Source organism: Syngnathoides biaculeatus, chromosome 8, assembly GCF_019802595.1.
Source record: "Syngnathoides biaculeatus isolate LvHL_M chromosome 8, ASM1980259v1, whole genome shotgun sequence".
NCBI classification, from domain to species: domain Eukaryota; kingdom Metazoa; phylum Chordata; class Actinopteri; order Syngnathiformes; family Syngnathidae; genus Syngnathoides; species Syngnathoides biaculeatus.
This window is the reverse complement of record NC_084647.1, coordinates 2,632,108-2,645,053: the sequence shown is the minus strand read 5'-3', so window position 1 is coordinate 2,645,053 and position 12,946 is coordinate 2,632,108. Positions and strand designations below refer to the sequence as shown.

The window sequence follows — 12,946 nt, the reverse complement described above, 5'->3', positions numbered from 1 at the left end:
TGGAGGCTCTAGAGGCTCCTAAGTGTAAATCAGGAAATTTAAGTAACTTAAAGTAACCTAATTTATTATGTTGTGTCATTGCTGTTTTGTCCAAATTAACTTGACACCAATAGTCCAAAGAAACAATCAGGTTTTCATATAGCCTTGACCAGACACATTTTGTTTTTGACAAGGGAAATTGCAAAATATAGATCATTCTACAAGGCAACACCTCCATTTATAATGGCCCATCATGCTCTGTAGTCTTAACTCATTTTATTTCACCCTGGATCACACACACAAAGAAACCTACCACCAGAAATCAAAACAATCAGGTTCTGGTTGAGTTTGAGTTTCAAGACTGTACTTACATGTACTTATTTGTAGTCAGTGAAAATGTTACAAAAAAAAAAAAAACAATCCTCCTGGTTTTTCAGCATTTTTCATCAACTACCCGTCTTTCTTAGGAATGAGACATTTTCAAGTTTGCCCTGTTGATCAAAATGGCGCTTATTACAGACTGCTGGAAACGACATAAATAAATTCTGGAGTGTGTGTTCAGTACATTAGAAAGTACACTGTTATTGTACAACAACTGTGCAAAGTAAACAATAATCCACCCGTCTCCAACTGTAAAAATAATCTCATTAGGTGCATATCTTGGTACTTCATACACATTAATAACAATGTGCAATTAAAAGTTTACAAAATACTATTAAAATTATTACTTTTGGAATTATCTTACTATACAGGTTGGTGGTAATAGAATAAGCAAATTTAAACATGTGAAATCCAATCCATGTTCAGGCCAGAAGAACAAAAGAGCTAAGCGTCTCCTGACCTGCAGGACAGATAAGATTAATTATCTTGAACATTCCGAAAAAGATTAGAGAAACAATTCTGCGACAAAAGTAAACAAAGTGTGTAATCAAACATAATCCACGGCTTCTTGCTGTGAACTCAGGCGAGAGGAACAGACAGCTAAACATGGCAAGGTCTGTTTCATAAGTTCCATCTGAAACAATAAACCACTTAAGACGGAGGTCGAACACATAGACAAGAGAAGAAAAGGCAGCAGCAGACACATCGATTGCACTTCCTGGAGACTTCACGGATCCAGTACTATGCAATCATTCTAATTTGGTTCCGCTACAGATTCAAGTAGAAACAACCAAAATTGAGCTGGGAAACAGTTCAAAGGGAAAATGCAACTTTCGGAACTTTGTACAGTTGCGCTTTGTGTACGGACTGTCGTTATCCACGCCATCATTTCCCATCGTACATCCTTGCAATGTCATTCCGGTAATGGATTTCTAGCTCCTTTCGCTTGAGCTTGAATGCGTCAGTTACTAGTCCGGTCTCAGGAGTCCACAAGTCTGGGCTCATTTGGATCTTGCGAGGGATCTCAAAGCGCTCCAGTTGGCCTGATGGGAGACAATAGATCAGTACACATCATGAGAAAAACAACTCAGGAGTCTTCCTACCTGCTAGAGTGGCCTCATTGATGACCTTCAGCACTAGTTCTTCCATGATCTTGTTGTTACAAAGCTCCTCTCTTGAACCACTGATGCCATATAGATCAGCCAGAGCTTGCAGCTGCTTCTGATTTGGCACGACGAAGGCGATGGCGTAAGTCTCATCGCTGAAGCAGGAGAACAAGTCAAAAACAAACACAGTCAATTTACATGCAGACATGAATCGGGTTATTGACAGAGGTTGTTCTAGTTCCATCCATTATTTGATACAAGTGTAGAGCTTTATTGAGCCAAAGCACATATTTTCTATTTGAAACAATCTCACGGCAACACCAAACAATAAGTACACTGTGTCATTAAAACTGCCCACTCAAAGAGCATTTAATTGTTCTGTCACTAAATCATTGGCATAGATGGATGAACAAAACCATCCATGTACATATGTTGTACATTAAAAAAATATGGCAAATTGTTCTCTTATGGTTGGAAATAACCTTTTTATACTGCTTTTGTCATTAGCATGCATATACAGTACTATATAGTAAATAAATTTGCCACCTTCTCAAATTCATTTGTTGTTGCATAGTTTCCCCACTTTAATGTTTAAGATCAAATAAATGAATATACAACTCAATCAAACATAAAATACATTTCAATGTTAAGAATAAAAAAATATTCATACTAGCCATCTGGTCCTGTCTGAAAAAGTAATGGCCCCCTAAACCTGACTGGTAACTGGTTGGGCAATTAGTAAAAATCTAATCAATCAATCAAATCAAAAATCAGGATCAGGTAAAATGATCTGACACATTGCCTTTTATTTAACCTACAAATGTGTCAGATCATTTTGTCTGACCCTTATGTTAATAACATTTGGGTGGCATAGTAGAGTAGATGTAAAGCATTGGCCTCACAGTTCTGAGGTCCAGGGTTTCATCCCAGCCCTCCCTGTGTGGAGTTTGCATGTTCTCCCTGTACCTGTGTGGGTTTTCTCCAGGCACTCCCGTTTCCTCCAAACTTGCAACATTAATTTGACACTCTAAATTGCCCCTCAGTGAAATTATGAGTGCGGATGTTTGTCTCCTTGTGCCCTGCAATTGGCTGGCAACCAATTCAGGGTACCCTGCTTCCTGCCCAATGACAGCTGAGATAGGCTCCAGTACTCCTCGCGACCCTTGTGAGGATAAGTGGCAAAAAAAACCAAAACACTTGACTACTCCTGGAGTGTGCCACAATACTTATGGTTGTTACTGACGTAATGGTGACATCAGAATCAGCTTTATTGGCCAAGCGTGGAACAACACACAAGGAATTTGTCTCCGGTAGATATAAGATACTTTAGACTGATGGCCATGCTACCCTAAGAATGTCCGATTGTCAGATGTTGGAAGCTAAGCGGGTTTGGCCCTGGTTAGTACTTCGATGGGAGACTGCCTGGGAATAGCAGCTGCTGTAAGCTTCTCTCCCCGGGAGAGGGGTTGCGTCAGGAAGGGCATCTGGCGTAAAACTGTGTTAAAATATATGCGTTCATCTGAGATGACACGCTGTGGCGACCCCTAACGGAACAAGCCGAAAGGAAAAGAAGAGGATACAAGATATTTTACAACCAATTTTATAAAAATTGTTGGTTCTCTCGAGTGAAAATTTGTGTTTGTACATATGAAAGATGTTCAGATTCAGATTTAAAAAAAAAATCTTAAATATTAAAAATAATTTATCAGTTACATGTAAGTACTGTTACATAAGGGCAGCATTTGAAGATTGATTTGAGACATTCTTCCGACTCGAAACAACTTATTGCTTTCTCCTAACATTCTGCCAACTCACAACTTATTGCTTCTTAAATATACACTGACAGGTCAGAACATTATTTATTGACTACCTCCACAATTTCATCAGATGCTTGGAATATAATGAATGACATTAAAATAACACTGGATTTGAATGGGCACTTGAAGACCATATCAATTTACCACTGATTTATTTGTACAAATGTTTGTAGTTTGCAGTGGTGTAGAACTACACTGCATCATAGAAACATTGCAGTGCATCTCAACACCAATGCAATTTACAAGCACAATAATAAACCAAATTAATACCTCTCTAACAGTGTCAATCAAAACTGAGCAGTGTTTGCTGATACAGGTCATTCATTGGATCTAATTGGAGTGTACAAGTGCACCTAATTAAGTATCCATTATTAAGTCTACTGTTGTAATGTCGTTGTAAGTCCCACTGACATCACGATATACATTGAAAAATAGATATTGTTATGAATTATTACATATTATTCACTTCAATGTCTATATGAAAAAATAAATATGAGCAGAGATCGTGTCAATCATGCGCAAAGTTGCAGAAGTCTCACTTGACATCCAAGTTGTAGCCATATTGCCTGCTACGTCATTTATAGCTGTCACACTGGGACAGTCGCTATTGACAAGATGCTGTACCACCTGCTATGGGAGACAAACAACAGAGATTTTTGGATCTTTCTAACGCCCCTTCTGACACGGAAGCTCTTTTCGAAGAAGAGAAGATCTTTTTTTTAAGCATACTAAAAAAATCATGGTGTCAGTAGCACAGGAAAAAACAAGCACGACTCACTACTGTACTGCAACTCTAAATGCAGCCGCAATACGTTATTGTCTGTTGGGTTTACAAACAATGCTTCGGAGCTCACCTTCTGGCATAGGCACAGATGTTGTCAACCAGCGGGCAATTCTTCAGCGCAGCTTCCACCTTTCCCAGGGAGATATACTCTCCTCCTTGCAGCTTTACAAGGTCTTTCTTACGATCTGGAATTACAGGAATGACAGTATTATCAAATGTTGTGAGGATGCTGTCATATATGTCACCGCTTCGCAACATATTTTATTTAGTTTTTAACATTGTAACTACGTAGATATTCTCATTGTTAAATATTTACCACCTGTGTCAAACTCAAGGCCTGATGACATCATTTTATATGACCCGGGAAAGAAGACCCTCTGCAGCGACTTTGTTTCTTGCTGAGCTGCTTACCCTCACAAGGGTCAGAGGAGTGCTGCAGCCTATCCCAGCTATCTTTGGGAAGGAGACTGGATATACCCTGAACTGGATGCCAGCCAATCGCAGGGCACATAGAGACAAACAATCACACTCATAACCATACCCAGGGGCAATTTAGTCTCTAATTAATGCATGTCTTTGGGAAGAAACCGGAGTAACCAATGCAGGCACGGGGAGAACATGCTAACTCCACACAGGCGAGGCGTGGATTGAACCCAGGTCCCCAGAACTCTGAGGCTAATGCTCTACAGCTGCGCCACCGTGCCGCCCAATCTATTAATCTTTGTATTATATATAATAGTGTGATTGTGAGTGCAACTGTTCTTTGTCTCCGTGTGCCCTGCCATTGGCTGGCAACCAGTTCAGGGTGTACCCTGCCTCCTGCCCGATGACAGCTGGGATAGACTCCAGCACTCCCGTGACCCTCGTGAGGATAAGTGGCTCAGGATTTGCAAATTGTCTTCAATTTTGGAAACTTAAAAATGTTGCAAACTTCTATTGTTGTCAACCTCACGTTTCAAAATAAACTGAATAATAGTTGATAAACAATTTATTACTGGCTTCTGATTTCCAAAAATACGTACGGATCAATTTGTTGTGTATATGTAATATTATGTCTATACATTTATATGGATTCACAGTCATCAGGCAAATTGAGGGAACTAGAACTACGATGTGGCAAAAATGAAAGGGCTGATATATACAGAACCTCGCAAGTCAGGTATCAGCAGTGCTTATATATACATGTATCCTGGGATCTGTGAAAGGCGGCATATATTGAAGATCTCTATTGCTATTACGACTATTACAATATTATTTGTCTGCCTATCTTGACAATGTTTTCAATAGAATCCTGAAAGAAATGACTATTTACCACTTAAGAAAACAACTTGAAAATTTCCAGTTTCACTCTTAATCTCCCTTGAACTCACCAATGATCTTAAGGCATCCATCTTCATGAAACTCCCCAATGTCTCCAGTGCAGAACCAGCGTTGTCCATTCTCATCAACAAAAAAGTGTGTTTGATTTTCCACACTGTTCTTGTAATATCCCATAGTTACGTTGGGTCCACCGATTAGAATCTCTCCTCGTGGGTGTGGCTTGTCAGTGTGAAGGTACCCCGCTGAAAACGCAATGTCTAGATTATTATTGATGCTTGAAATACATGACAACATGCATAAAATCCCAACAGGAAAGGAAGTGAGCCACAGACTGACTTTGGCTATTAGTAAGAGTATCATAATATGTTATGTAAAATAAGAATGTGGAAAAAACGGTTCGATGGTTTTCTTACTTGGTCATCTTCCATTTATCTTTGAAGGCAAACATTTTAAGTAGGCTGCTGGAATGCACTATATATTGGCAAAGTGGGGGAAAATGTAATTTTTTTTGTAGCAAAGATGCAAACTGTACAGTAATCCGAGGCAAGAAAAAGAAACAATCATAGATGGCCTAATACTGCCCTTATTGGGTCCCCCCCCCAATCAATTATCATTGAAATCTGTTCAAACTGTTGTGATTATAAAATCTTTCACTCCACAGGCAATGTTTTGGATCATTTTAGATTTTAATAGCCGTCATGTAATGAAAATGAAAGTCTTCCCAGTTCAGTTTAAGCAGGAAGTTTTTGTGTGACTGGAGAGAGGCTTTTTTTTTTCTCTTTCTTTTTTTTTTTTTTTAAAATTCGGTCAATTTCCAAGTTGTATGACCTGCAAGGCATCTGACTCTGGGAGATTCCCCTTTATCGCCATGTGGATAGTTTGGTAACTTCTGACCACAATTTGCGTGTTGCTTCGCGTGAGATGAAAGAAAGGACAGTGATAGTGTGTTTGCCCGTGTGGGCGGGGGGTATTTTCTGACCCATCCAGCCTCACTCACCCTCCACCCAGTCTTTCAGCTTGATCTCACAGCACACTAGCGGTCCTCCCACTCGCCCAGAGCTGTAATCCCACACTGAAACAGATAGCATACACACACGTACACACTATGACTGCAGGCTGATTTGTGATTACGGTCCATCTGGGAAAAGTTAGGCATATCTCGATGTGCAATTTCAAATTAAGATGGTAAGGACAAACATTCAAAAAGATGACTCACAACTCTAGTGACAGAGTTTTAAGCAACTTCCTTTGTGTCACTGAACAAAATGTTCGCTGCTAGCCCTAACACTACCTTTGCTTTTGTTTTGTCTTCAAGAACTTGTGGAATTGTCTCTTTCCTATTCATCCCACATTGACATCATTCCATTCATTCAATTCCATTGTAGTCTTTCCTCCAAAAGATACATTTATATTTGCAAAACATTTAGTAATCATGTCATATGAAACCAGAAATATATGAATTTGTATTGAATTGTTTTATTGTGTTATGGTTTACCTCTGATATGATCAGCTTCACAGCTTTCAATTTTCATTTTTGCCTACCCTCACTAACTGTTCCAGCACCACAGGTCTCTGTCAGGCCGTATCCCTGACCCACAGGGCAGCAGAAACACACATTCATAAAGCGTTGGGTGACACTGGAAAGCGGGGCTCCACCCGAAAATAACACTCGTAGATGTCCTCCAAGAAGAGCACGGACTTTTCTGAAGACCAATCTAAATGGGCACATCGAGACAATAGGTTTTAAAGTATACTCATAGTAAAGTATGTAGTATCAGTATTGAGCATTGGTAATGAAAGGCACTGGCATATTTCTTATACGTTGTCTCTATCATCTCTTAGTATGATACAGTGCATGTGCCAATCAAAAGCAAATATTAATATCTGTAAAGGCAGAATATTAGACATGCAGTTAAAAACAGGTGTCTTCTTCAAAGTCCGAAGTTAACATACATCTCATTTGGAACTATTCCATTTAAACCACAGAACCTGGGTCAAACGTCTTGGATTCTTCCACAAGCATCTCACTATAGTTGGCAGGATTTTTGGCCCATTCCTCGTCAAAGAACTGGTGTAACTAAGTTCCCGCTGCCTTTTCCGGTCTGCCAATAAATGTTCACTCAGATTCAGATCAGGGTTTTCTGATGGCCACACCAAAACATTGACCTTGTTATCCTTAAGCCACTTTGCAGTCAGATGGGTAGTTTTAAGACCCATTTGCAGCCAACCTTTAACTTCCTGCCTGATGTCTTGAGATGTTGCTTAAGTTTTTACACATAATGTTGTTCAGACATGTGGATGAATGTCTCCTATAGCAAACCACCCCCACAATATTATGCTGCCACAGCCCTTTTCACAGTTGTGATGGTGTTCACAGACCTGCAAGCTTCCTTTTTTTTTTCCTCAAAATGAAATGATGCTCATTATGGCCAAACAGTTCAATTTGAGTTTCTTTCTCCCTGCGTCATTTTAAAATTGTAATCTTGTTTATGCTTGTACAAATGCCTTCTCCCTGGATCTTCAATCCAATCAATTGTACAATACTCATTTCACTCTAGATAAATGACACTCTTACAAACCTCTGCGAGCATCTTCACATGGTCTTTTCCTTTTGTTCCTAGGGTGATGTGCAAATTTCAGACCAAAGCACATTCATCTCTGGGACACAGAATACGTTTCCTTAGTGAGAGGTATAATGGCTGTACATTCCCATTATGTTTACACTTGTGTATAATAGCTTTAGCACATAAACGTGGCCGCCTTGGGCTGGTGGAAACTGCACTCACGGTTAAACCAGACTTCACCAAGTCCACAATTCTCTTCCCGATATCTTGACTCATTCTTTCTGAATTTCCCAAGATGTTACACAAATAACCAGAGTGTTTCAGGTGTCCCTTTAAGTAAATTCACAGGTACAGTGCTAATTAACTCAAATGTTATAATAAAACTATCACAAGACATGGCATGATAATTTGGGTTTCCCGATTGTTTCATGTCAGAGTCTCACTCTATGTAACCCTCTGACTTTGAAAGAAGTAATAGGAATGTCTAAAAGAATAAATTTCTCATTATTGTGGTATGTAACAAGTACACAAATCATTGTAGTAATACTATTTGTCCTCAAAGTGTTTAGGTCTTATTTCATGTCAGACAGTGCGAGCAAAAAAGTTGTCTTTTTATATAGTGTATGTATACTTGTGATTTCAACTGTAGCCCTCATAGTATTAAGTTTCTGAAAGTGTACCAAATAAAGTGACCAGTGACTATATACGTTATTAGAAAGCCGCACTTCTGAAACAACTCATGTACATACTTGTCACAAAGAGGCGTGCTGTAACCTTTGGTGATCTGATCCAATTTGTAGTTGTAGGCCAGCTTGAAGAGCGTTCGCTGGCAAAAGTTCATCTCCTCAACCTTGGCCATCACATTCTTGTAAATGCGATCCATGATCTCCTGTCATCAAGCGACATTGAGATGGAGTTTAGATTTGCTGATTATGATCATGAATTAATGTGAGAATGATTTCGAAGAAACAGACAAAAAGGCAAAACAGCTGATCCTTATGGGTGTGATATGTTCTGTTTGCATGCACAGCAATGGCAGTGGGAGAGCAAGTCTGTACAAGATTCCTGTAGCAGCCAGTTGTCATATCACGACAAAAAATTTCGTATGAGTGTCTATGTTGTGTTTGCGTGCAAAGCAATGGCAGTGGGAGAGGAAGTCTGTACAAGATTCCTGTAGTAGCCTGTTGTCATATCACAGCAAACAATTTTGTATGAGTGTTTGTGAGGATGCGTGTGTGCAAGAGTGCATTTCATGGGGATGACCACATGGGGCTTTCTCACGTTCTGTTCACAGCTGTGAATGGTTCCAGAGACTTGGGGCCTCTGCCCTTTGCTCTGTGACCACAGGGAGATGGGGGTTGGGAGGTTTCTTGACCATATGAGTGTGCTGAGACAGAATAGACTAGGGAAAAGCATATTGCCTGGAACTTACCGTAGTATCGAAATTCTATTGAAACTACCAATAAATCTATAAAGTCAGTTATCTATATATCTTATCCAGTCAATCACAGGACATACACAGACAACCACTCATGCTGTCACTAAATGGGAACTGAATCAATGCTGACTACAACGAAGACTTACAACTGAAATCAGTTTCTAACAATTCAGTACAACAACTGCTTCACTGGCAGTTTTCAGTTTTCAATCAGAGATTTTAAGGGAGTAAGAGCCCCTGATCACTCTAGATGCATCCAAATATTGCAGCTTGTTTAATTCCGCTGAAAAGATTCTAATTACATTGAAGAGTTGTTTGCTTTTCACCATCTCCTATAAACTAGAACTGATGATGACAATATGCCACACAGACATATTTAAAAAAGTTTTGACTGGGAATGTGGATATTTTTCAGCTTGACCTGCGCTATATGGCATAAGACAAAGTGTTCTGTACTTACAGGGACAGCTGCCATCAAGGTGGGCTGCAGGACACTCACATCTCCTTTGGTGCCCTTCTTAATCTTAGTTGACTAATGAGTGCAAGAAAAAAAAAGGTAAAAATCCATGAAAAATTCCTAAAACGCATCAACATGTTAGCGTGTTGAAAGGCTGTTAGTTTTGTCCATAGAAAATTCCTCCCAAGGTCTGTCATTCTGCTGCATTTTCTGCCAGCTATGGCAGTCTTTCACACTGTACACATTCAACCTATCAATCAAATGTTTCAGAACACCCCAATTTAAAAAAGGAAAACAAAAAAAAGAAATTAGTAGACTTCAATGTCTCATTGTACTCTGAAATAAAACCATTCGCTCTGCATTGCAAATCAGATGTTCTTCACAGTCAACTCTTTTGCAAAATTCTCATCAAGGTGGAGCATGTTTAGTTTGCTTTTCTTTCACATATTGTCCAGTTTATCCTAAACTATCTGGATGAGGTTCAAGCCTGGAGATGACATTTTCATACAACTCTGTAAGGTACAATTTGTTTTCAATCATATTTTGGTAACCAGTTCAGGGAGTAGCCCCCCTCGTGCCCAAAGATAGCTGGGATAGGCTCCAGCACTCCCGTGACCCTTGTGAGGATATGTGGCTCAGATAATGGATGAATGTTCTTCCATTTGCCTGAAAGTGTTGAGCCCTGGTATCTAATTACCTTTTGTATATTTTGTGTATGCCGTGCGTATGTTGAAACTTAGGTGATCCATGGCCAGTTGCAGGTCTTACGAGCATAAAACTTTATGCTTTCTATTGCTTAAAATGTGTTTAATAAATGATCTAATACGTAACACATGACTATACCTGGTCAGAGAGAGTTTGAGGTGAAGAATAGCCAATCCTACAACCGTGAGAAATACACACAAGCTCAGCACTCAGCTCTAGTACATGGGCCAGGGGAAGGTAGCCAATGTAAGTGTCGTTCTCACTGTAAACAGACCAATATTTAGCTCAAGTTGTTCAGCTTGTTAAAACCACCCCTAGAAAGGTATTGGAACAGTGAGGAATTGACTGAAAGCACCTTGGGTTGACATCTGAAATATGGGGCAAAAGCTAAAAACATTTTAGCTTTTCTTTCCAGGATCCAGCATCGGGATCTGATACACATAAGTTACGATTTTTTTGTAACAAAACACCAATCACATTGTTAGGCCATCAAAACAATTGGAATATAATTAAAATAGACCAAAAACAAAACATAACTAAAGACAAAATTTAAAACAATTCCGCGCCATTCCAACAACACGGCTGTGACATACTTGCATCCGAATATTCCATGATAAAGAATTATAACCATTATTTTAACAGCATATTTCTTGCTAATTTTGAAATTGCCCTCATTGTTCCAATAATTTTGGAGGAAATTGTGTTTTGAGATTGTCAAACAATAGAGGACAAGCGATCAGAAATCACCATAAAGGAAGGACTAATTAAATATTAGTCTAACTAATAGTAATGGCACTTAGGATAGTTTTGACACACAAACACAACGGTACTTTAAAGTGTTCACCTCAAGTTAGGTATCCGTTCGGCCACACCTGTGAAGGCAGCTATAATGTTGCTATGAGAGATCAGGGCACCTTTAGGAATACCTGTGGATCCACTTGTGTACATGATGACTGCAATGTCAGAAGCTAGAGGCTGATTTTGTGCTGAAATTTCTGTATTCAAAATAGAAACAAACAAAACATTCAAAGGACTGGTAACGTAATTTAAAAACACTATCCAAGTTGAAGCAGGTCGCAAGACGTCATAAGTAGTGAGACTGGTGTTTGTTTATGCATGAGACAAATGCATGCATGAACACACCATGAGCAATCTTCATTCTTTCACTGTTTTCACACTGTGGTAAACACCAAGTCATTCTCTAACAAATCTAGTCTGAGCTGTATTTTCTAGGTAACATTATTCCACATCACAGCAAACTATCCAGACGGCATCGGGTTCACATGTAAAAGGAGGTGCAATCAGTTCCATCCATCCATCCATCCATCCATCCATCCATCCATCCATCCATCCATCCATCATCCATCCATCCATCCATCACTTACTTAGCCGCTTATTCTCACAAGGGTCGAAAGAGTGCAGGAGCCTATCACAGCTGTCAACGAACAGAAGGCGGGGTACACCCTCAACTGGTTGTCAGCCAATCGCCGGCCACATAGAGTCAAAAAGCCGCACTCACAATCACACCTATGGGCAGTTTAGAGTGTCCAATTAATGTTGCATATTTTTGTGATGTGATGTGATGTGAAGGAAAACCGGAGGGCCCGCAGGAAACCCACCCAGGCATGGGGAAAACATGCAAACCCCACACAGGGAGGGCTGGGGTTGAACCTGGGCCTTCAGAACTCTGAGGCCATCGCTTCCAGCTGCACCACCGTGCCGCCACAATCAGCTTCAATAATTTAGAAGTCAATTTAGATCCTTAGATCCCTCTTTTTTCAGTTGAAAAAAAAATAAACACTAAATGTTCCCAAACTAATTCAAAAACACCGATCAGCTTCAGATTTTCTTCATTTTGAGTTATCCCATCTTTAGCCGTCACGTTATCTTGGTGGAGGGGTTTGTGTTTCCCAATGATGCTAGGAGCTCAGTTGTCTGGGGCTGTTTGCCCCTGGCAGCATCACCCATGACAAACATCTCCTAGGTGAGGGACCAGAAAAAGTACGCCTAAAAGACCCCTTCGAGCAAGTGGCTGGTGGTAAGGCCTGCACCCATAGGCCCCAGGGGTCGGGCGCATTTTGAGCTGGACCTTGGTGATCCGATCCAACACAACAGAAGCTCACTCTATTTAGTTGGAACGTCACCTCTCTGGCAGACAACAAACCCGAGCTGGTGTGTGAGGTGGAGAAGTTACAACTGGATATAGTTGAGCATGCTTCGACACACTGCTTGGGCTCTGGTACCAGTATTTTTTAGAGGGGGTGACCTCTCTTCCAGTAGGGAGTTGCTTATGCTGAGTTTCCCTAAGCAGATGTGGGCACTTTTTTCCACGTGTACATTGGGGTTCACCCCGTTGGACGGTAGGGTAGTCTCCCTTTGCCTTTGGGTCGGGGGAG

At 40.2% G+C, this 12,946-nt stretch overlaps 1 protein-coding gene across 5 annotated transcripts in view; it reads right to left on the bottom strand.

Moving 5' to 3' along the window:
- Positions 1-233: 233 nt before the first annotated feature.
- Positions 234-12,946, bottom strand: part of acsl3a (acyl-CoA synthetase long chain family member 3a) — a 41,584-nt gene continuing 28,871 nt past the window's right edge. For all 5 annotated transcript variants that reach the window (XM_061828176.1, XM_061828177.1, XM_061828179.1 and 2 more), the window contains 10 exons: positions 11,395-11,545; positions 10,689-10,812; positions 9,849-9,920; positions 8,701-8,840; positions 6,930-7,102; positions 6,385-6,459; positions 5,438-5,629; positions 4,138-4,252; positions 1,464-1,621; positions 234-1,403 (listed from right to left, as the gene is read on the bottom strand). In XM_061828176.1, the coding sequence (XP_061684160.1) occupies positions 1,246-1,403; positions 1,464-1,621; positions 4,138-4,252; positions 5,438-5,629; positions 6,385-6,459; positions 6,930-7,102; positions 8,701-8,840; positions 9,849-9,920; positions 10,689-10,812; positions 11,395-11,545 (1,358 nt within the window). In that variant the 3' untranslated portion in view covers positions 234-1,245. The remainder of the gene's footprint in view (positions 1,404-1,463; positions 1,622-4,137; positions 4,253-5,437; positions 5,630-6,384; positions 6,460-6,929; positions 7,103-8,700; positions 8,841-9,848; positions 9,921-10,688; positions 10,813-11,394; positions 11,546-12,946) is intronic.